Here is a 25,803-nt window from a genome sequence, read left to right on the forward strand (position 1 = left end):
TGTTCAACACTCCAAAGACCTGGCATGAGGCACAGAGGTACTGCAGAGAGAACTGTGTTGATCTGGCAACCATAGACAACACAAGGGAGATGGAGACCATACTTCGGCTGACAACAGTTATGATGATGATTCTGTGTGGATAGGGCTTTGGAAAGGAAACACTGTAAAGTGGCATTGGTCCCTGGCAGACAAAGAATTCTACAGCGTGGTAGAAAACGATTTTAGTCATTTGGACAATTTGTTTGACTTGCTTCTAACAACCCATCACAACTGTGTTGCTTTGAATGCTTTCAAAGGGTAGGCTATCCTGAGCACTGTCTCCATCTACTATACCCACTTTGCCCACCTAACCCTCAGCCTGTACAGTAAAATGTGCCTTGCCCCCACCTGACTATCAGGGACCCCCAGTACTCAATTGGGATATAATATTTCCTGTCATTGAAATGCCATACATCCTGTATGAGAACATCTCTATAGAGATCGAGGGGCCCTATATATTTTTTTGTGTTATAGTTTGATTTCTATGAATTACATTTCGAAATCATAACAGTGTGTGTGTGTGTGTGTGTGTGTGTGTGTGTGTGTGTGTGTGTGTGTGTGTGTGTGTGTGTGTGTGTGTGTGTGTGTGTGTGTGTGTGTGTGTGTGTGTGTGTGTGTGTGTGTGTGTGAGAGAGAGAGAGAGAGAGAGAGAGAGAGAGAGAGAGAGAGAGAGAGAGAGAGAGAGAGAGCGAGAGAGAGAGAGAGAGAGAGAGAGAGAGAGAGAGAGAGAGAGACTGCTGTGCGGCTGCGCAGGACATTCTCGGAAGCAACATGGTTGTTTTGGTAAACACCACTACTGTCAAACCAACGTTAGCAGGCACGATTGAGATGTCGCCAGCGGATAATTAAGTATTTAAGGGCCAGTATGCCAGGGTAACATTTAGTATGGTTTTCAAACCTGTAGACGACTGGTGTCCTCAGTTTATTATATAAAAAAACTGACTGTCGTTAGCTTGTTAGCCAGCTAGCCTATATTTGCTAACTTAATCCAGGCTGTATACTGTGTGTGGTTCACCATGGATTGCACTGCGTTGGAGCTTGATGCTGTCAAATTCGCTAAAACAGCTGTCACCTGTGACCAGAATGGAAAATACAACGAAGCTGTCTTTTATTATAAGGTAAGCCAGGGTTTTTATAACTTTTACATTTCAAGGTTTCCTCTTAACTCTTGACAGTGTACAAATGGAACCAAATGAATGTACTGTCAGAGTTAGAGACTTGTATGGATCAGTTAGAGTTCCATAAAGGAACCCACAGAGACAGAGTCCCTGGAATGAAATGTTTACTCAAGTAAAAGTATCAATGCTGCAATGTAGAAATAATACTCTATTAACTAGTAAAAGTCCGGAATTCAAAATGTACTTGAGTAAAAAGTATGAAAGAGTTGGCATCAAAATGTACTTAAAGTGCCAAAAGTGAAAGTAGGCCTACTGAAATATTTGAAACTAGCAGATAAGAGCTTGTAGATTGGTAGCCCTGAATACATGACTCATATACATGAGAGTCATGTATTCAGGGCTAGTAGATTGGCGTAGAATATGCTATTTTCAAATAGCCTATGTATAAAATAGAGCCGGTTAATGTTGTTGTTTTTTATTATTATACAATAAAATATAAGTAACTAGTAACTAAAGTTTTCAAATGTAGTGGAGTAAAAGTACAGTATTTGGATCTGAGATGTAGTGGAGTAAAAGTAAAATAAATTGGAAATACTCAAGTAAATACAAATACCTAAACAATGTAGTACAGTACATTACTTATGTAAATGTACTTAGTTACTTCACAGTTTACACCACTGTATAAGCTACGGTATCTGTCAACGTTTATTTACATTTTCATTTATTTTATGGTGAACTTTCACAACTTGTTAACGTTACTGAAACAGCTTAAGGATAACTAGAAATACTGTTCCTTCGAAACAGTGTGGGCTCGATTCCAACCCAAAACAATAATAGTAAAAGTGTCAAGTTCCCAGGCAATGCTCTCTTTCATTTTACTGACGTAAAATGGTAATGCAAATACAATGTAGACAAGCAGTGTTATTACATGAACTTAAAGGACCAGGTCACCTTTGGGACAACCAGATCTTATTTTATTGTTGTGTGGGGACACGATCAACACAATGTTGAGTTATTTTTTGTGTTCAATCTGTGTTTTTAGATATTTTAGTATTTCAGTATGCTACAACTGGTCATATGATGCATTTTGCATCATATGATGCATGAGATGATGCAATATCATGCTACAAAGCATCATATGACCAGTTGTAGCATGCTGAAATAATAAAATATCTAAAAACACAGATTGAACACAAGAAATTACAGGATTGTGTTGATCGTGTCCCACACAACAATAAAATAAGATCTGGTTGTCCCAGAGGTGACCTGGTCCTTTAAAGGTATGGACAATTAAATCAAAATAAAATTAAAATATAATGTGGACGGGTAACCAACAACAAAAGTTCGAGACCAGTAGCATGTTGGGAACTGAAGTTATGGCTGTTTAAAGCCTGGGAAGAAAGATGGGGAACCTGTGTGTGTGTGTGTGTGTGTGTGTGTGTGTGTGTGTGTGTGTGTGTGTGTGTGTGTGTGTGTGTGTGTGTGTGTGTGTGTGTGTGTGTGTGTGTGTGTGTGTCTGTCCTAGGGGTCCCTGAACTACACTTTGCAAACCAGCAAACCACATCAAAGTAATAGTACGCAGATGGTCCTAATATTGACAAGCTTTTTAAAAACAGCAGATCTACAAGATCACAACATGTCGCAATGTCACATTGTAGATCAGCTTCTACGTGATTCATCTACCGTATGTTTTGTATTAATAATAAAATCTGCAAAGTAACAAGTAACTAAAGCTGCCAAATGCAATTGCAGTGGAGTATAAGTAACAAAAGTGTAAAGTAAAAGTTGGTATACAGTACGGGACATGCTGATCCAAATGCATATGGGATATACTAGGATTTAAATGCAGACAGGCTGAAATTCATGGCTTTTAAAGTGTTTGGGGTGTGGTTTTGCCAGGTGGGTCCACTTCGGTTGATCGTCTGATTTGGAAATGCATTGGTTGTGATATCTCCCTGACAACCAACAACAACCACACAGAGTGCCCCTGCGGGTTCTAGGATATATACTGTAAAGCCCATCGCCCGGGAACCTTATTCTTTTTAAGTTAAATTTCTAAAACACTACAAAACATGTGTCAAAGACAAATACAAGCAAACGTCTCCACAGTAACACAGTAACAGTTGTTTGTGTGTCAGTGTGTGTGTATGCGTGTGTGTGTGCGTGTGTGCGTGCGTGCGTGCGTGCGTGTTAATAATTATTATTATTATTAATAATAAAATCTGCTAAATAAAAAGTAACTGAAGCTGTCAAATGCTGTATTTATAGTAGAGTATAAGTAACAAAAATGGAAATTAGAGTAAAAGTACCTAAAAATTGTACTGTAGGTACAAGTACTTGTTTGTATATACTTGAGTAAATGTACTTGGTTACTTTGCAGCACCACTAGCCTTACATTAAGACGTCTCTGCCGAGACTTTCGCATTGTCACTGCAGGGCCGACTTATGTAAGGCTACATCACCACAGAGCAGCCAATGACAGCCAAGCCTTTAATCACAGCTGTGTCAATCAGTAGAGTGGAGAGGGACATTTATTTATAGTTTTAACTATAACTATAGTTTTATACATCACACAGCTTAGACATTTGGATCAAATCAGACAGCAGACCTGTGTGAACGCATTGATATAAATAGCATATCTGAAGTGTGAATATTGCAGCCACAGCGACTTAATATAAACATGGGTCCCTTTCCTCTGTCTCACTCTCTCCCCACTCACTAAACCCATTGGAAATGCATTGGGTGCTTAAAGTTAAACATTTTTATTTTTTTATAATTAAACTACAAAACATTTCAAAACCAAAAGTACAAGCACACGTGTCCTCAGTAAGCTGAACACATAAAAATTTGAATGGTGTTGAAAGGTGTAAGCGTTTAAGAGATGAAGCGCGCCAAAGTTTTGAGGAGATACTGACTGACTGACTGACTATAAATAATGAAGATAACATACGTGTGCTCGCCTTCCAGGCGAGCCCACAATTATTTTAACTCACACCCACATTGGTTTGGTTGTTTCCATCCACCCACCTTCCTCCTGTCTCTCCCCCCCCTTCAACTCACCCACCTTCCTCCTGGTTTTCCATCAATGTGAGGTAGTCCTACTTATTCTAATTTCTTGGACAGTATGTCATAATGAAACCATTGTTTCCTTTTGGATGCTTGTGTTGTAGGAGGCAGCCCAAGCCCTGATCTATGCGGGCATGGCAGGGTCCAAGCTTGAGGCCATTCAGGATAAGGTGACAGAGTATCTGGATCGAGTACAAGCCCTCCATAACGCTGGTGAGTTACCGGAAGACTTGAGTTGAAGCCGATTCTACAAATCTTTTCTAAATCCTTCTAAGGTTTTTGAAAAACTCATGTTTCTATGATCAGTGGTTCTCAAACCTTTTCATGTCAAGGACCCCCAAAATTAGATTACTGTATATGTATTTGGCCACGGATCCCCATCTCAAAATATTTTGGTCCGGGGACCCCCCCCCCCCCCCCCCAGAAGCAAAGATTTTAGTTTAAAAGAAATTGCTTTAAAAATATATTAGTCTATACAGTATATTCAAAGATTTGCGTTTCCATAGCCTGCACCAATGCAACTCCTTGCAAATAGTTGCAACTCCTTGCAACAAAACAGTTTTAAGTCCATGTCACACCAATGCAACTCCTTGCAACAGTCATTGGGGATAATGGTTGCAAGCAGTTGCATGCAACAGTTTTAACGATAACTGTCGTCATAGTTCTGCTGTGAACTCTGTCATCCACTTAAGCTCGAACGTTTTTCTAAATAATATCTTTAGTTAAAATAATCGCGGTTATGAACTTGACACCACACAGTGTGCATTTCACAACTCGGTATTGGGGTTATTGCACCCAGCCCTAGTGCTCAGTGTCTTGTTCAAGGATTTGTTTGCTGTTATGGGATGCAAACCTGTGACCATTTAGTTACATAACTCTAAACACCAAGCCAGCCCCTACATTTGAACAGTTTGTAATCACAGATCTAAGCTAACTTTGGTGAAAGGACCAGGGGAAATTCTCACTGTGTCCTGAGTCATTCTTTCCATGATTTCTGTGTGTGAGGCAGAGGGAGGGGGAGAGGGAGAGGAGAGGTGGAGATCAAGAGAGAGCTTGGGAGAGGGAATACATACAGTACATGAATGAAATGGAAACACCCTCCCCTCCCAACACATGCACACTCACACGCAAGGAAGTGTCCTGATTATTGAATATTCAGTGGGTGTTGTCTCTCCAGGGATCCAAGTGCAGGAAAAGTATTGTACTGTACTTTCAGTCAGTTGTGTGCTACTTTGTGCCTAATGAGAGAAAACCAAAAATTATTTTTTTGGTCCCGAGTGGGACCATAACATTTCCATAAATTATGGGACTGTGTGTGTGTGTGTGTGTGTGTGTGTGTGTGTGTGTGTGTGTGTGTGTTTGTGTGTGAGAATAGTCAAATACACTAATGCATACAAGAAAATGCCTATTGAAGTCCATGGGTGTTGCCGCCAGGAAACAGTGTGCAGGAATTTCAAGTTATTGTGCTGTACTTTTTGTCAGTTGTGTGCTAAATTTGTTCCTTATGAGAAAACCCCAAATGAAACATAATTTGTATTGGTGAATTTTATAACATTGATAACAACGTTGAATCATATTGTTTTGGGGATTTAGGGAGAGAGATGGGGAGTGACAGCAAAGGTCGTCGGGAACAGGATTCGAACCCACGACATGCTGTCAGGCATCAGAGTCTATGTGGTATGTGCCTGGATCGCTAGGCCAGCAGGCGACCACCTCTGTATTTTTTAATAATAGTGCAGCACAGTTGGCATAAGTAAGTCTAGTAATATTATATACCTTGACGTTGTGCTGTGTTTCCAGTGGCTGTGGCACAGGAAATAAACTCAATACATGAGGTTATGTATGTTACATTTGACATTGTCAATCAACACAAACTAGCTGTTTTTGTGCGATGGGATGTTCTCACTGAGCAACTATTCTGCCCTCTTAAATCATCCACTATTATGTGCTGTTCCTTGACTTGTATCCCCAGTCCAGGCACAGAGCAGTGATCCACTGAAGTCGAGGCAGCAGGTGGACTTGGAGCGAGCCCACTTCCTGGTCACTCAGGCCTTCGACGAGGATGAGAAAGGAAACAGTGACGAGGCCATTGAGCTCTACATGCAAGCTGTGGAACTGTGCATCCAGACGGTAGGTGTTTGCTCAGGAAAGGCCTTGAGGGTTCTGTTAGCCTGGGAAATGTAGTTTAACTCTAGTCTTCGTTTGGGCTACGTTATACCACCAGAAAAGTTAGTTTCATATTAATTAGTGTAGTTGCTTTTGACTGAAGTTATCTGGATTGTAAGGCCAGATATCTTGGACAATATAATGTCCAATCAGACAGGATTGGTCATGCTTCACTTGACATCACGATATCTAATATAAATGGTAAGACGGGATTCATTTCCCAGTAGATTCCCCACGACTCGCGTCAGTGCAACCACACTTGCAATTTCCCAAAATTGCACCCTTCTAGTTTCATGCCACATACTGTATGGCATCTGAATGTTTTGAGTAATAGTCTCCTCTCAATGTCCTCTTATTATAGATTCATCCATGGCTGATGGCTTGGCATGTACTATGACCTGTTCCTTTGGTCTAAATGTGCACTTGGTGTCAGGTTCAAAGATCATTGGCGTCCTCTAACCTACATCTTTATAGCTTTGCTCTGGCAATGGGTAATGATACTTTCACTACCTCACCCATGGCATCGGAATTGAATTTGTAAATAGGCTTGCTACATGTAGCAAAATGTTTGGAAATTCCATGAGATGTTGGTCATATACATATTTATGTATATGATGTATATATATTATGTATATTTTATTTTTCATAAAATAACAGGCCTTATCTTGGTCTATTCCCTGTAACTTGTATACTCTGTTCTCATTGTTTGTATTTCAACAGTCCAATGAGACATCAGACCAGGCAGTGCAGGTCAAACTGAAGCAATTGGCTCGCCAGGCTTTAGACCGGTAAGACTTTTAATGATCTGTTTCCAGTGTGTGTATATTTACTTTATTTAATGAAGTTCAACAACTACAATTTGTCAAATGTACCAGACTGGAATAAACAACCACTTCCATTTGATTCTCTCAGAGCGGAGGGGCTCAAAGACTCCCTTTCCAAATCGTCTCAAGCACAGCCTCAGGCCAAGCCCAGCAGTGCTCCTACGGGTGGTCCGGTTCGTCAGTTTTTTCCCCTTGGGCCAGACTTCAGCCTTCATGATCGGCCCCAGCCTGTCAGGGCGGTCCAGTCCAGCGAGCCTCAGGGACAGCGGTACACCTCAGAGGAGATTGAGGTGCTCAGGTTCGTAAGCAGGCTGGTGTCAGCAATAATTGTGCTCCACACAGAAATACAATGTCTTGGCCAGAACGGAAAATGTATGGAATTTGGCAAAACATAGTTAGTAGAGGATGTGTTATTTGCATGTTAATAAATATCGTATAGATCTGTAGACCCATGGTCAATATTGCTGTTCTTGTTTATGACGAATAATGTTGAACCTACAGTACTTGAAAGGTGTATTTCCCAGCTAGCCACTATCAACATAAACATTAAACTGACACAGAGCCAATTTCTTCCAAGTCCAGTCTTTAAATTGACAACTGGAAATGTGTGGATTCTTAGAAAATGAAAACATGTTTTTTTTTTTATAAATAAACGATTTTTCCACTGCTAATGAAAGGGTGAAGAACAGAAATGTCTGTCCCGTCAAGATTACTTTAGATACACATAACCAAAATAAGAAAGTACAGTGGCTCTAATGTTTTTATGTTGCTTGGAAATTGTGTAATGTTTCATATTCTACTGCAAGGCCTGAGATCAAATACAACTCTTGTAATTCTTCACTTATAGGAGCACATCTACAATCAACAACATAGCTTATGTTCCCTTTATGAGTGTGGACCTGAAGGAGAGATTTGCCTTCCCTGTCCCTTTCTCGTAAGTCAAATTTGGGCTGTTTGTCATTGTAAACAGTATTCCTGTATAACCAGTCAAATGGCTTCATACTGTATGTGCAATCTAAGATTATGGCTCAATACATCATACTGTACAATCAATGCAATTCAGATTTGTAGATGTGAGCAAAATTATGTCACTCTATTGTATAATGTATATAAACAGTTTAGAATAATGTAACTGTACAATAATACAGTAATCCATACAGGTGCCTCAAAAAGGTGCGTGATCTTCTGTAACAATTGACTGTACGCACACCCCCATATCATGAGATGCATTGGTATTTATAAAATCAAAGCAACAGGTTTTCTCCTTTAGTTTCCATAAAATGTTTGCTAGCATTGTTATCCACCTTTTCTGAAACACTGGAATTTGGTTAAACGATTGTTTTCTATGTGTGTGCATGTTCCCTTGAACAGAGACAAAATGGGCAAGCTGGCGCTATCACCCAAGCAGAAAGCTATCTTCTCCCGCTGGGTCCGACCAGACGAGATCTGCAATAACCCCACCATGATCCTGTCTGTGTCTAGCTTCAGCATCAAACAGGTTGCATTATTAATTAGAACTCTAACACAGCAGTAGTATCCGTTCTGTAATACAGGCCTGCCCCTGAAGATTTGGAAAGGGCGTAGCAACGGTTATGAGGATCATGACACCATGTTATAGGAATAAGAACAACAAGGACAGATTGTACGATTATATTCCTGGGGTGATAGTGCATGCACAAATCCACTCTGGCCCAGGTGCTGGACAAACGGCAATACAAGAGAAGGATAGAGTCTGCAACACTGGTAATACTTAGCTCTGTTTTATTGCTTCAACGTTTCGATCTGTTTGGATCTTCTTCAGGAATAACGTATCGAAACGTTGAAGCAATAAAACAGAGCTGAGTATTCACCAGTGTTGCAGACTCTATTTTTCTCTACGATCATATTCCTCCCTGCCCTGATGAAACAAACAATATGTGTTTGGAAGGAGGTAGTACAGTTAAATCTTTTATTATAATTATTATGAAATTGTCGCTGGTTCTTCATAACCACAGGTTAAACTCCCTGAAATGTTATGTGCAAACTCAGCCACCAGATGGCATCACTTCATATAATGATTGTACAGAGTAAAAAATAAAATGAAAAGTATAACAGGTGTATGTGATTTGTTCTTCTGTGTATTTTCAGACGGTGGTGTCTGACTGTTCGTTCGTGGCTTCATTAGCCATCAGCGCAGCCTATGAGAGGCGTTACAACAAGAAGCTTATCACCAGGTACATTACATGGTCCCAGTAAATAATGAGAGACACTTCAGCATCACTCAGCATCACATCAGCTAAATATTCATAATCGTCACTGAAACGTTTCATGTTTCTCGCAGCATCATCTACCCTCAGAACCGCAGAGGGCAACCAGAGTATAACCCTTGTGGGAAGTATATGGTTAAACTTCATATCAATGGCGTTCCCAGGAAGGTAAGACGGAGATTGGTTGGATAGAATGGGCATCCACACTCAGTCCAGCATTCTCAAATGGTCATTTGGCAGGTATCCTTGATGTGGATGACACAAAATGTTTGATAATGATGAGAAGATGAGCAGCAAATTAATTAATTGTACAGTGGACAGTGTGTGTACTGAGTGACAGAACATGATTTGGAAGTACAACAAATACCAAGGTACATTCTAATTTAGACTTATTTGGTGATTAGATATGATATTTCGGTACATCCAACATAAATCCAGATTGAAACATTGTGATATATGATAAATAAAGTCTAAATTAATAGTAGTACCTGGCTCTACTTCCAAATGATGAGAATATGTCCTCTTATTCAGGGTGAGTGTGAATACTTACCAACTGTGGGAGTTTCATTTACTACTACACAATGAGACGATGTTTGATACGTTTATCTACCTTTTATGACTGCCATCTACCGGTAAGGAACCCACCAGAATGTGTGTCCTCCCTGTAGGTGATCATAGATGATTACCTGCCTGTGGATCGCAACGGGGAGCTGCTATGTTCCTACTCCAGCAACAGGAACGAGCTGTGGGTCTCTCTCATTGAGAAGGCCTACATGAAGGTCATGGGAGGCTACGACTTCCCTGGATCCAACTCGGTACGTTGCAGATGTTCACCCAGAGTAAAAACCCCTGTTTGAGTATTTATACCGTATGATTATGTGGTTATACTGTATTTTATATTATGCTGCTTTGTATTCACAGGGTCCCCGTGGTCATTATTTCCAAAACATGTATACAAGAAATATGTAACATAAGTTGTTTTTCGCCAAACAGATTATAGCCTAATGTGTACTGGACCTGACAAAAAGAACAGATCTACAAGCACGCAACATGTTGCAGCCTGATTATGTGCCCTAGGATAGTTGGTGTAACAAAAGATTTGGCACGAAATTTGGAATGGAATTATACCGTTCTGTATTCTATGCTTTATTTTTTGCTACACTGCCTGCCTGCTGAATGATTGTTTTATAGGCCTGGAAATTGGTTTAAATATTCTGGAAAGGTTTTGGAAATTCATTGGTAAAAATGTGTGGGAACCCTGTATTCACCAAGATTGCTTATGCACGACAGTGTATAATATAAACATTTCCTTGGAAATCTTACTTTCAAATTAACTTAACGAAGCAGCATTGGTACGGTAGGCGTTTGTTCAAGGTAGACTATCGTTACATCTTGTGTACAGGTACATAAGAGTAAAACTTAATTTGTTTTGGCTTCCTTCAGACAAGCTGTCCTTGTAAACAACAACAACAACAACAATGTATTGTATCATTTTCAGTTACATCATTGACTGTTCATCATCGCCATTTTCACTGGTGTTGTCCATTATGTTTTCCTTCATATGTCTAATAGAACATTGATCTCCACGCGCTCACTGGCTGGATCCCTGAACGCATCGCCATGCACTCAGACAATCAGTCCTTCAGCAAGGACGACTCCTTCCGCATGCTGTACCAGAGGTGAGCGAGCTGTGCACGTTTGCAGCTATTATAATCATTCATCTCTTTATTTTGAAAGCAGATTCCATGAGCCTGTTTATCTGGAAGAGATGTAGCCTTGTCCAACAGTTTGGCTTAAATTTCCCTGTCTGTCTGTCTGTCTGTCTGTCTGTCTGTCTGTCTGTCTCTCTCTCCTCCTCTCTCCCTCCACCACCCAGGTTTCATCGGGGCGATGTCCTTGTCACCACGGCGACAGGGGTGATGACGGAGGAGGAGGGGGAGAGGTGGGGCCTGGTGCCCACACACGCCTACGCTGTCCTTGACATCCGGGACCACAAGGTTAGCATGCTAACACTAACCACTTATCACTGCAGTACACTGTTAGCATATTAGAGTTAGTATGGGTCTGTCTGTCCTCGCATGTCAAATCTATGCGGGGACAGACTCGTACTAACGCTAATTGTGCTTCCTCATTCTGCTGTGCCCACAGAAATAACTAATTTGATAAACATGCTCATTCATTATTACGTTGAATGTGAAATAAAATAATGGGACAGATGGTCATTGCTTTAATGTCTTTAATCAGGTAATCATAAATCCCACTGATGATTCTTGGCGTGTCTTTCTTGGGATGCTTAGATTAGCTATTTTAAGCAGAAGGGTCCTGTAAAGGGCACTAAGTAGGGAAGATGAGATGTTTTCATCAAGCTAATGTAGCCAATATAAATAGCTGACACAGTGAATTAGCTTTAAAAAGCTGCATGTTGATGCAAAGGTCCCTCATGATGACACTGTGTACTGGACTGTGTGAAGTTTTTGATTGCCCAGCAGGGACATGTGAAAATAAAAGGTTCAATTACCACACAGGCAGTGACATTAATCGTAATGATTAATTATGCAGCTCTGCCTGGAATAGAACCTGCAACCTTCTCTTTTGGTGTTGTAGGGGATGCGTTTCCTTCAGCTAAAGAACCCATGGAGCCACCTGCGATGGAAGGGACGGTTCAGCGAGAGAGACGAGAAGAGCTGGACTCCTGAACTCCTCAAGTACCTCAACTTTGACCCCAAGACGGCGCAGAAATTTGACAATGGTATAAATGAACACTTCTGTGCCGTTTTGGAAAACCTCTTCAGCAACTATGAATTATCAAGAGAACAGTTTCTAAGTGGCTTGTTGTACCCCAGCCTTATGAAGTCACACTTTTTGTATGAATAATTGGTACACGTTCACATTGTTGAATCTGACATGGGAGCAAAATGGCCACCGTCAGTAAACAAAGCATCATTTCCTCTTCAGGTGTGTTCTGGATAACCTGGGAGGACCTGTGTCAATACTACGACGTCATCTACCTGAGCTGGAACCCTAGCCTGTTCAGGGAATCCTCTTGCATCCACAGGTGTGTATGATGTATGGTATGTGGTGTTAGTGCAAATTGTCTTCAAGAGTTTTGAAACACTAAGCGGCATTTAAACCATGCAGGCATTGACACTAAGGCTTGCCCACCTTCCCTTGGCAGGTAAATAAAACCTTCGGGCGGGTGAAGTTGGCTTTCGAGTTGCCCGACCGTGCAAGTGCTCATTTGCGAGGGGACGCAACAGTCTATAAACACAACACGAGATATCTGTCTAAACACCTGAATGTGGCCAGTGCGCTCTGTCTGGTCTGTTCTGTGGAATATTAAATAAGAGCACTGTTTACCTATAATGTGCTGTTTTTACTGTTGCCACACTTAACTCACTTACTGCCAATTAAAAATGCCCTCGAGTGGCATTAGTGCCAGCCCTCTCCATAGACTTCCATGTAATTTGTAGTGCACAGATCATGCACACCCATGCACAGATCATGCACCATGTTTGTGCAGGCTGTTCACAGCTTTCAAACAAAAAAAAAAGATTGGAAATCCGTTCAGGCATTCTTGAGATAATAGCCATTATGTTTTCCTATAATGTAAACAAAGATGGCTGCCATGTTTGATAGATGGGGTTGCTATGGGGGTTAAACATGCAATTTCGCGATTTCTATCATGCCTACTACATTTTTTGGGGTCCAAAATTTTTTTTTGAAAAAATTTGTTTTTTGTTTTTTTTCTAAGTAAAAGTCGCCCAAAGTCGCTTGGCAGGGAAGCCCATAGTGAGAAAGTTGCTCTAAAAGTCGCCTGGCACTGTATGAGTTAAAAATAAATATAAAGTGTGAAACCATAGACATATTCAATCATAGCTATGCACTGTTGGTATTGGATTTTGAGGTATTGAGGTTTGATATTTTATCGCACAGCCCCAGAAAGTAAAAAAATAAGTGTTAAATTGAGCGGTAATTAAAATCTTACCTATCATTTTATAATGGACGATTTACTTTTCGGGCAAGTGGCCATGACCTTTGGGCAAATAGAACATGACCGGTACTTGCCCGGTAGGCAAGTGCCTCTGAGACCTTAGTGTCAACCCCTGCAATGTACCCAAATGGCACGCTGCACATTCTTTTAATATTAGTGTGTAGCTGTTCAAAACAGGCCATGAACCATGCATCAAAACGAGACATTGATGACAATCAATTATGCTTATGAGTGGATATAAATGCACCCATTTTCTCGTGTGTGTGTGTGTGTGTGTGTGTGTGTGTGTGTGTGTGTGTGTGTGTGTGTGTGTGTGTGTGTGTGTGTGTGTGTGTGTGTGTGTGTGTGTGTGTGTGTGTGTGTGTGTGTGTGTGTGTGTGTGTGTGTGTGTGTGTGTGTGTGGTTCCTTTGGGCTGTGAGCAGTAGCTGGGATGGGAAGCAGGGCCCAGTGAAGGATGCTTACAGCTTGGCCAACAACCCCCAGTTCAGACTGGAGGTCCAGTGTCCAGCAGGGGGCGCAGCCGTGTGGGTGCTGCTCACCAGACACATCACTGATAAGGTGAGCTTTAGCACAATAGAGGGTATGCTCATGCATAAAGTGAATGGCATATCAAGTGACAAAGTGAGTTTAACATTGTTTAACATTGTTTAATGCAATCAGATAGGACTTTTCTGTTTGGATGAATGGACTGTCAAGGACAGAAAGTAGTTTTTTTTGCCACCCAGTAGGTGTTCCCGCATAACTTCCGGGTATGATGATGATGTCACGCGCATACCCTCTATATCGTTGCTGTTCCAAAGCCGTTCCCTTTTTGTTATTGTTTTAATATTTAAATATACGATGGGCTGTGGGCTTGTAGCTCTGTTGTTTTCACAAGAGGGTGACATTCTTGTATGGTGAAGTAGGACATTAATTTATGAACAAACATTAACACATTTAGTGCCAAAAACAGATCTCCGACTTGACAAAACTAGCGGTTTTGTTCCAAAAACGGAGATCTCGCCCTTTAGGGGCTAGGTCGCTTGTCGCACTGAGGCGTCATATTAGTAAATAAATGTACTCTAATGAAGATTTAGTGAAGAGCTGACTAATTGAATCATATGACCTCTAATTGTGCATTCTAACCATCTTTCTGTTAACTTTGGAATATTTTAAGTCTTTTACCGCTTTGGACGTTCCCGTTCGCCCCATTTTTCACGGCGGCGCGATGCCAATTGTAAGTTCTTTGGCTCGTTCTTTTGTACCTTGTTTTGATGTCTGTAAACTGATGAGGGGTCGCGCGGGTGTGTACCGTTAACACATCTCCCGTAAAAGTGCTCTCAAAAACCCACTGGACGTTAGCATCAATGGAGTAACAAAACGCTTCCTTGTTATTTTCTCTGGGTCTATTGCTCTGTAGCGATTTAGTGGCCTGGACGGATGGGAGCCGACCGCGGCTATTTCACATTAATTCTTGCATGAGGCTGCCCTCTACTGCTAGTATGACCAAAGTGCACTATGTAATGAGGAAAAAATAAATAAAAATAGATCTTTGTCTATAACCTCGCAAAGGTAAGCTGCTTTTGCTGGCACAAGACCCAATAAGTAAATAATAACATCTGGCAGTAAAACTGTTAAGACTCAAATTTGATTGCAGTCTTTTACATTTACTGCCAGCTCGCTTATGTAGTTTCCAGTATGTCTTTATGCCTCTTTGCTTTAAAGAGTTATCATCTGTTACCATTTCATATACAGTACTATATATTAATATGAAGCAGCACTGTCACATCATAAAGGCTAATCGCCCATAATGACCACTGTAAATGTAGAAAAAAACATTTTTATGGAGCTCTGTCATCACCTCAGCTTTAATACAAGCACTTGTTACATGGCATTTTTTCATATAATAATAATAATAATATGCCAGGACACAGAGAAGCTGTGACGGTTTTGATTGTAAAATGCGACCTACGGTCGCAATAATATATCTACTTTTGATTAATGTTTTAATGACTGGTATTTTCTTTTTTACCCAGGATGACTTTGCACAAAATCGGGAGTTCATCACCCTTGTTGTTTACAAGACAGATGGGAAGAAGGTTTACTACCCTGGTAAGTCAAGGGTTTAAGCTGTAACAGTTTGTGATCCAGCGATGCCTCTCCAAACACACTGGAAGTAAAGATTTTCTTTTGCAATACAGAGCTGAGAAATGAACCCTGTGTTAGAAAACAAAACGAGTTGTCATCGCACTATCCAAAAAGTGTGTTGCTAACATTGGCCTGTGTGTCCATCAACAGTATGTTTTACTATCATGTAATCATTGACTAAAATATAGAGTCCTTTTCCTTATGTCACTCTTAAAGGAGTAGTTCACCCCTAAAATTACTTATTTTTCTATTGATTACTCACACCATGGTGACTTGAGTTCAATAAAAATAAATGACAATAATTACAATAAATGTACCCTCATTGATTCCGGATGGGGACCCAAATGCATGTATGCAGGCCAGGGTAATACAACAAAATATTATTGAACTCAAGTCTCCATGGCATGAGTAATCAATAGTAAAAAAAAAATACTCCTTTCCTTTAATCAGTGTGCTGTGTTTTGTGTTAAACTGTCTGGTGCCAAAATGTTTGCCTGACAGCATCTTGTGTGTCTGTCCTCAGCTGATCCTCCTCCCTACATCGACGGTATCCGTATCAACAGTCCCCACTACCTGACCAAGATGAAGCTGACCAGTGCAGGGACGCACACCTTCACCCTGGTGGTGTCCCAGTACGAGAAGCAAAACACCATCAACTACACACTCCGGGTGAGACAGGACACACACACACACACACACACACACACACACACACACACACACACACACACACACACACACACCTATACATTATGTGTACATTATTATGTAAACTTAATTTACATGATACAGCTACTCTCTTTTTGGAATGAACAAGAACCCAACTAACTAATGGACGAGGTTTTACACCACCTGTACACCATTTTATTTATTTGCTGTATTATTATTTATTATTTTGAAAATCAATGTTGAGAATCCTTTGAATGGAAAGTGAATTGACTCCAACCCCCCCCCCCCCCCCCCCTCCACACACACACACACACACACACACGCACGCACGCACGCACGCACGCACACGCACGCGCGCGCACACACACACACACACACACACACACACACACACACACACACACACACACACACACACACACACACACACTACTTGGACTACTTAGTTCACCTGTGTGTGTGTGGAATAATCCTTTTGAATTGAGAAACACACTGTGGTCTGTATCTTATGGTGCAGAGGTCAGCCTAGTGTGATGGCAGCATATCACCCTGCAGTCTAGCTAGAAGGGAGGTAAGGGGTGGCTAGAAGGGAGATGGAAAGAGAGGATGATGAGTCAGAAGAGAGAGGGAGAGAGAGAGATGAAAGGCGGTCTTTGTGTTCTGTAAGAGTCAGGGATGAAGTCCCCCAGAGTCTGCAGTATGCAGGATGAGATCTGAGCTACGTTTGATGCTGGGACTGAGGATAATACATTAATGCATTGCTGGGGCTATACTTGGGTCCCTTGGTATGTATGCGGTGTTGTGCACACATTAGTGAGAGTGAGAAACTGTGTCTCTGCAAGCCTGTCCAAGAGTGGGTGAGTGTATGCATGCGTGAATGATGCCATTAGTGGCCTAACACAATGCTATCACCACTTTACCTATAGAAGTGGCTGTTTTGTCTAGGGGTGCAACAGGTAATTTAACTAAATGTTTTGTGCAACACTGTTTGTGATGAAATATAAAATAGAGCTTAAGAGGTTAATAGATTATAAAATATCTATTCAAATGTATCTGCGTCAATTTGATGATTATATAAAAAAGACAATAATTATGATTATTTTTTTAAGTAATGGACAGAATAATCACTATGAGCGATAGTTGCAGCTCTAGTTTTGTCAAAGGGTGTGAGCGTGCATTTTGTACACGCCTGAATGATTTTTTATCTGCATGTCTTGCCATTCTTGCAAAACAAGATTAGGAATTCAGTGTAGTCAATCAGTATTCTTACACAGAATACTGATTCTGTGTAAGAATACAGTGACATACAGTATAGACATGAACGATTGTGTGTGGCAGTTTAAGTCTACAAATGCACGATTGTGTGTGACACAATGTACTGCACTACATCTGTGTGTTTGGTTTCCTGTAGTGTGTGTACTGTATGTGCAAAAGGGAGAACTATTGCTGGCAGGGTTGAGAGAGAAGTTGTTGGCTTGGGTTTGTTGCGAGAGAGGGAGACGTGCAGATGCATGGTAAGACCGCATGCTCTCCTGTCTTGTGTCATCTCATCTCCTTTCCTCTACACTTTTCACCCCCCTGCGGACCAGTGTTGATTTTAACAGCACATTTTGATTTAGTTTCATAGTCTTTTGAATAAAATTAAATGTACATTTTAGTCGCCTGAAATGTTTTAGTTTTAGTCTTGTTTTAGTCGACTAAATTTACATTTACAAAAAAGATATTTTGGCAGGCCTTGATGACATAGAAACTGACAATTTTACACTTGGTTGCATGCTGAAAATAGCAGAGATACAAGCTCGTAGAGCTCGTAGATCTGTACTGCTATTTTCAGAGTGCAACACCTGAACGCAACCAAACATAAAATGACTTGGATCTCTTCTCCAGTCGTCCCTCCCTGACATTTTTCGTCATAGTTTTAGATACTACATAAACTGCCCTGCAGACTGACATTAACCACTCTGATTATTATTATTTAATTACAGCCTGCATGGGAAACCACCACCTTGGGACTGTGAAAGCAACTGAGTCAGAGTGTGTGCGTGTGCATGTGCATGTGCATGTGCGTGTGCATAACTGTGTGAGGGTTGACTTGAGTTTGTATGTTCACATTCTTTTCTTGTGCATGCAGCTGTGTGACTCATATAGGTGTTTTTTTTTTTTATATGTACGTGTATACAGATACACATGCGGCTGTCCTCAAGTGTGTCTGTCCATCCCTTTATCAACACTACTGCCATACTGGCATTGCCAGTGGCTTATAACAAACTAAAGAACCCTACAAATGTCCACCAGGAGGCATGCCCAAGCTTCAATTTGGCCCTTACAAAGTGTAAAAATGACTCAATATCATATCCTCTCAGCTTCTTCACATAGGAATCCGAAACAGCCCTGTACTGTAGGTAGGTACTGGCCACTACATCACTTTGGGAAAAAAAATCACTCACTCTGAGAAAGCTACACTACCATCCGTTGACACAACAGCTTTATACTGTCTGACGGAGTAATGTAAAACTCTGTGTGTGTGTGTGTGTGTGTGTGTGCGTGCGTGCGTGCGTGCGTGCGTAGGCACTCTGTGTGGATCATAGATCATGCAATAGAGGTACAGTAGAGGCAGACATGTACTGAAGCATTCTGGTGTGTTTCAAAAAGCAAAAGAATTGAGAAAAACATTATATCTAGCTTTACTAAATGATTACCGCTGTTGCATAACATGAAAACAAATGATGTTAAAGAATTAAGTGATATTCATTTTGTTACAGGTGTACTCTGGATGTAAGTTCACCTTCTCCAAGATTCCAACACCCTTCACAAACATAAAAAGGGTACGTACTGTAGTACACGCACGCACGCATGCACACACACACACACACACACACACACACACACACGCACACACACACACACACACACACACACACACACACACACACACACACACTGTAACAATGAGTCCATAATCGTTTATAAATACAAGACCAGTGCCACTTGGGTACACAGCCTTGCACAGCCTACTCTGGGGCAATGCAAGTCAGGAACAACACGAGTTGTGAATACAGAGCCTTTTGCAATACTACTGTTATCCTGTGATGTCAGAGTGATTTTAACCCCAGAAAATGTTGTCACCTTTTTCACCTTGGGGCTGTTTGCATGTCTGGGATTACATACATACATACATACATACACGCACGTTCGCACGCAGGCAGGCAGAGACTTCTCGCATTTATTGGAAGATATAGATGACAATGCAGTTCCTTAATACATTATAGTACTACTATTTTCTGTTCTACTGCCAGCATTTGTTTAGGTTAAGAAACCTGTACCAGTGTTTGTATGTAGTACCATGTTTCAATGGCCCAAATAGCAAATATCCCTTTCTGTGTCTGCTGGTGAGGTTTTTCCATTATTACTGAGTCATCTGTAGGGGTTCTCTTCTCAGTCCCCATTTCACCCCTGGTTTTGTCTTTCCCTATAAGCCTCTCCCTCCCAGCGTTCGTTCACTTCTCTCAAGGTACCCTTGAGACGTTTAAGCCAGCAGTAGTCAGACTGTGGTTGTGCAGGGCACAAATTAAGTGGAAAGTGACAGTGCTGAAAAGCAATGTGCATTCTCTTCCAATCCTGTCCCTGGCTTCTGAACCCAATTCTCTCTCTCTGTTCCCAGTGGTGGAAAAATTACTCACATATAAAGTATCAATACTGCAATGTAGAAATACTTACAAGTAAAAGGCCGGGATCCAACATGTACTTGAGCAAACGTACGAAAGTGTTGGCATCAAAATGTACTTAAAGTACCAAAAGGTAAATTACAAAATGTTTGAAAATAGCAGATCTACAAGCTCATAACGTGTTGTTGTTGTTCGGCTATTTTCAAATAGCCACGGTATAAAATAGGGCTAAAGTGGTTAATGTATGTTTTATAATGTTATAAATTTATATCTGCAAAGTAAATGTAGTGGAGTAAAAGTACAATATTTGGATCCACCACTGTGTGTTCCTCAGCTCAACGGCCAGTGGAAGGGGGCCACTGCAGGAGGCTGTGGCAACTACAAGGACTCCTACAAGCACAACCCCATCTACCAGTTCAACCTGGAGCGATCAGGACCCCTGCTTATTGAGCTCAGAGGGTCCAGGTAAGACTCATCTCAGACCTCATGCAATATGGGCAAAAGCGCGGTCGTGAAATTCCTGGAAATATTTTGAAATTGGAAAAATATTTTTCCAGTACTGGAAAAGTTTTGGAATTGATCAAGGGTCCTGGAAGGTCCTGGAAAAATAGCTATGCATTGTCTTTGGTTATTGATTTTGTTAATACCTCTGAAATGACAAATTAAAAATTGGCCAAATTGTCAAAATTAGAGGCAGAAATTGTGAAAATAGCCTAGCTACATGCTCACAACGCCTCGCAACAATAAAACCGTGTTATACAAAATTCCTCTACTCTTAGTGCTCGTCAGGGTGCCCGGGTCCCCAGTTCAAATATGATTATTTTGTGGGTCACGGCCAAAAAAGGTTGATAACCACTGCCATACGCTACCTGTCTTTGGGCATTGCGCATAGGAGTAAGCGACTCGTTATTGAGCTGAATTATTGTTATATAGTCCTAGAATTCGGGTTAAATAGTCTGGAAAAGTTTTGGAAATTAATTTGTAAAGATGTGTGGGAACCCTGTTTATACATTTAGTATTAGTGATGTGGTCAGCTTTGGGAAAAATATGCGGGAGCTGTGGTAGTGATGATGTGTAGCCCTGGGGGACTCCAGTCAACTTCATTAAGTATATCTCGAGGGTTTAAGTCTATAGGTGTGAGATAGAGCTGTGGGAACTGTATTTAATGATATTTATGTACATTTTAAATCTTTCAATAATCTACTGATTAAAATATGTTTGTAACAGATATTAAGCACATCACCTTTCTTTTGGTGTCGAGATGAATTGTACGGTTTAAATTTTAAACGAGGGTTCCCATTAAGAATCGCAACTCTTCCTGTAGAATAAACTGAAATAAAGCATTACTTGCTTACGTACTGGCCTTTATGCCGACTGGCATGTAGGGCAGCAACTAAGGATTACCACAGTCTACTCTGTTCTGGGCCAGTGTCTTTAACAGACAGAAGTGGAAATCCTTTGCTGCCCTAGATTCCAGGCAGCAAGTACTGTAAATAAGTAAAGGTTTATTCCAGTTTATTATACAAGAAGAGTTGCAAGCCTTTGGAGCATAAAAAGGGCTGATTGAAACAACCATTAATAGACTGCCTCTCCTCGGCCTACATTTTAACTACAGTAGCTAGTAATGATGTAGAGTCTCTCTCTCACATGTACACACATACAGTACACACAGTTCAAAATGACTGGGATCACTGCAGTGTGACCTTTCTGATCTCACTCTACAGCATCACAGTAATGGTAATCGGATAAATATTCTGTTCACTTCTCACACACACTGTTCACAGTGGAGCCCCTACTCACACGCTCATCTCCCTCTCAACAGAGTGGAACAAATACATTTGTCTCAGACTGGCTGGTACAACAGCTATTGTAACCCAGAGTAAAGCACTATAAGAGATAACACCCCCAGTTTGCAGACAACATAAATGCTGTATGTGAAATGTTGTCTACTCCTAAACATTAAACACTTTGTTTGTGTGTCTTTCTGCAGGCAGTACAGTGTTGGCTTTGAGGTGGTGACTGTGTCCACAGTGGGGGATCCAGGCACAGCAGGCTTCCAGAAGAAGAGCAGTGGAGATTACAGGTAGGTCAGGCCAACCCCCAGGAATATATACAGTAGAGTACACCTTTTAGGGTCTGGATGATATCCAATATTTAATATTGCAGTGTATGTAGGAAAATATTATTTTACGACAATGAAAGCCAGGTGATAATTACATACCCACACATAGGCATTTATTTACAAAGACAGAAAGAAAGTGATTTAAATGTAATCAACACTTTGTACATTTCGGAAGGGGTCAACGCCCGAAGGGATCTTTTTTCTTGTAAACCATAAATTAGCATGACATGACATGCATCATATATAGTTCATGAGAAACCGTTTTTATTTATGTCCCTTGCACGCTGTAGTGTTGTTGTTGTTGTTGTCACATGCCCGAGGTCATGTGTTTGGTACCTTAACATGTGCATTGGCTTGCTTTCACAGTATTAAGATTAGATCAAACAGGTGAAGTTACACTGCACGTGTTCAGCAAATGTTTATTTTGGTCTGTCTGTGTGGTCATGGCAACTGAGGTGCGATCTATATCTCCTTATTCCCTGAAGGAGTAAAACCACGTCTTGTTTGTTTACAACAGTGGTTCTCAACCTGTGGGTCGGGACCCCCGGGGTCCCAAAATTATTTTGGGGGGTCCCCAGATGATCATCTTAATTTGCAACGTTGTTTTATCACTCAACAGCAAACAAACCAACATAAAGTTTAAGTGTATAGATAGAGGGTATCTGCACATTTCTAAAGTGACAATTTAAGGACTCTTTTTAATACTGTACAGTAGATCTAAAATGACAAATTAAACATTAAGCCTCTCTCCCTCGTGTCTTTGCAGGTGTGGTTTCTGCTACATGGAGGCAGACCATATTCCAGCAGGCATCTACAACGTCATCCCCACCACCTTTCTACCCAAACAGGAAGGACCCTTCTTCTTGGACTTTGGCAGTGCCACGCCCCTCAAAGTCTCCCAGCTGCAGTGAGGGGAGCAGGGGCGTCACAAGGGCTAGGAAAGTGGGACTGAGTTACTAGGGCCCAAGGTGGAGGGGCCCTAGTAACTTTAGCTATTGAAAAATAGCAGATATACAAGCTCACAGCGCGGCACCGAGTGCTGCGCTGCGAGCTTGTAGATCTGCTATTTTTGAAAAGTCGTGAAAATGTGCGCAAATCTTTGAATATATGTATTTTTTAAGTGAACATTTGTAACTCAAATTTTGCTTCTGGGGGTCCCTGGAACTAAATATTTTGAGATGGGGGTGGGTCCTTCACATGAAAAAGTTTGAGCATCATTGACATGGAAACATAGGTTTCTTGGCACACATTTTCATGATTTTTCAAAAATAGCAGATCTACAAGCTCGCAGCGCGGCACTCGGTGCCGCGCTGTGAGCTTGTATATCTGCTATTTTTCAATAGTTAACATTCATGGGGGGCCCGCAGTGAATCCTTGTACCCAGGGCCCAGAATTTGGTGTGACGCCCCTGGAGGGGAGATCTGCAGGGAGGAGGACTTGGCAGGGTTTAGGAATGCACAGCAACAGAGACATGAAGTGGCATTAAAGGATATTCTCAAGCCATACATTGGATGATGTGGTGGTGGAGAGGCCTGAAGAAAACCCTCAAGATGTTGGATTCAGCTGTTCTCTCCCAGCATCTCTCCGGTCCCCAACTAGCCTTCCGTGGACTTGAATCAGTTTCAGTGGATCGGTTTAAGCCTCAAAGTTGATTCTTAGTTGTTGCCATTTTATAATTGATGGTTCTTCAAAGACTTGTCAATAATGGATCATCAAATACAATGAAATAAAACAATTGGTTCTATTACAGTTTGTAATAGAATCAAGGCTTTAGGGGAAGATTAAAAGTAATGAAGAAAGGTGGCCACAGAAGGCCACCACGCTGTCTTTGCCATAGTAACATAGTAGATACAGTAGTCATCTATTCAGAAATACATGCTGACAACGATATATAATTACTCTCATGTGGCTCTCATGGCCACAACAAATGACAAGATATTCATGCAATGATCATTGTCTTCTATTTGACAATAGCGTTACCCAGATATGGCTAGCAGGATAGGAAATCAACACAAACCTCCAGAACAAGCGCTGTGTCTAGCAGGTGTGTCTAGAGCAGCCCAGAAATACACTCCTGATGGTCAGTGTAACACGCACTCAGTCACTCTGATTTTAGGGAAGCTTCTTGTTGTCAATGCTTTGTTTCACGCCACCTTGACAGGTAACCAGTTTTCTGAAAATTCTTTGCTCAAACAATCCCATCAGGCTCTTAAAGTGTTAACATTTCCTGGAGCAGTTTCAAGATTTGGGAATAAAATACAGGCATTTCAATTCAATACAAAGAGATACAGTAAAATACAACTCCTTGGTAAACAGGTATTATAACAGAGGAAGGTCAGTAGATGAAGAACACTATTCCTTAAAATGTATAAACCGCAGATCAGAGGCTTTAGATTCTTTGTATACAGCTGAGTTCTCTTATGCACCTGTTACCAAATGTACTCAGGTGTGGACTTCAGGACTTATTCAGTCATGTCTGTTGAAACGAAAGCCACCAGCATCTATGGCTAGTGGACAGAAACACAAGGTACAGTATGGGTTTCTACTCAGGACCAGCACATGTGCGACAACACAGGGATCCACAGTGTGGAAGCAGATTGACAATGTCCTTGTTCTGTCAGTGGGCCTGCTAGCTGCATACCGAATATCAGCCTGCCTTTGACAGAGAGGATTCTCACTCGAGAATGATTGATACGACTACGAGCATGAAAACCTGTGTGTGTGCGTGTGAGTATACAGGTACAGTCTGTATCGTAACCATGTATTGCCAATGCTGTTCACTTTCTTTTTGTTTGCTTTTTTGGTACTTGCACTTTTCTACCATTTCTCATTTTATTTTATTTTTATCCCATAGACAATACCAAAATGTAATTGTCAGGTCTTCTCTTGAACAACCTGTATAACCTTGTAATCTGTATTCCCTGCCAGGTCTATCAAATCCACTTGCCACAAATCCACACTTCTAAGACCAGAGAAACACTCGCCAATGTTTATTCTCCTTGTTCGTTGTTCTGAAAAGCAGGTGACATTTATCGTTCACAGCACATATACCGCTGTATATTCCATCAGTCTCTAGGGCCCTATAAACGCCATACTCTAGCTGTACAGTAGCTAGTACAAAAATAATTACACTCAATTGTTAAGCCTAGCCTAAAATTAAATGTCAGCCCCTACAAACAATGTAAACATGGAAACTGATATTCTTGTTTTCTGGCCATGGGGGAAGTTTTGTGTTTAGTAATTATTGATTGATAAAAGGCCAAAGCCCCACTGTAACTGTCCCACCGAAGTGAATGTCACTTTAAATAACAAATGCCAAACAAACAATGGTCACTGCCTCTTGATTTATGATTGTTTCATTACGTTTTAACAATGGTGGTAAAGTTCTCTGATTTTTTACTTGGAGCTATAGTCAGCTTTTTCTTGACAAACGGATGCTAAAATAAAAATTATGTTTTGAAAATATTAAGAAAAAAAATATGCTTCATATATGTGTTTCTGTTCAAAAATGTCCACAAAAAGCGTAAAATAATGATAAAATAATCATTTTGGCCTTTGTCAGACCGACACTTTGTTTACATCCTATGTGGACATTTTTGAACAGAAACACATAGTTGAAGCATTTTTTTTAATAAAATATTTTCAAAACATTTTAGCATGTTTTTCAAGAAAAAGTTGACTATAGCTCCTTTAAATATAAGTAAGAAATACCATAATACAGAATTACTCAGTTACAAGTAAACGGCCTGTATTAAAAATGTTAAATCAA

General features: G+C 40.8%; 1 protein-coding gene across 2 annotated transcripts; it reads left to right on the top strand.

Annotated features, from left to right (window-relative positions):
* The first annotated feature begins 804 nt into the window (after nucleotides 1-804).
* Nucleotides 805-25,311, top strand: LOC308306129 (calpain-7-like). Of its 2 annotated transcripts, XM_080751027.1 has the most exons (22): nucleotides 805-1,157; nucleotides 4,328-4,436; nucleotides 5,817-5,900; nucleotides 6,196-6,353; nucleotides 7,110-7,177; nucleotides 7,302-7,511; nucleotides 8,061-8,147; nucleotides 8,585-8,711; nucleotides 9,341-9,426; nucleotides 9,534-9,627; nucleotides 10,128-10,274; nucleotides 11,032-11,138; nucleotides 11,336-11,456; nucleotides 12,064-12,208; nucleotides 12,415-12,514; nucleotides 13,874-14,009; nucleotides 15,467-15,542; nucleotides 16,102-16,247; nucleotides 19,010-19,072; nucleotides 20,247-20,377; nucleotides 21,903-21,995; nucleotides 22,801-25,311. In XM_080751027.1, exons 1-22 carry the CDS (start codon nucleotides 1,056-1,058, stop codon nucleotides 22,943-22,945), a joined length of 2,535 nt encoding a protein of 844 aa, XP_080607153.1. In that variant the 5' UTR covers nucleotides 805-1,055; the 3' UTR covers nucleotides 22,946-25,311. The 2 variants fall into 2 exon arrangements, with proteins under 2 accessions (XP_080607153.1, XP_080607154.1); XM_080751028.1 differs by lacking the exon at nucleotides 5,817-5,900.
* Nucleotides 25,312-25,803: the final 492 nt, after the last annotated feature.

This window comes from Nannobrachium achirus, assembly GCF_963921795.1.
Source record: "Nannobrachium achirus genome assembly, chromosome: 2".
Lineage (NCBI taxonomy): Eukaryota > Metazoa > Chordata > Actinopteri > Myctophiformes > Myctophidae > Nannobrachium > Nannobrachium achirus.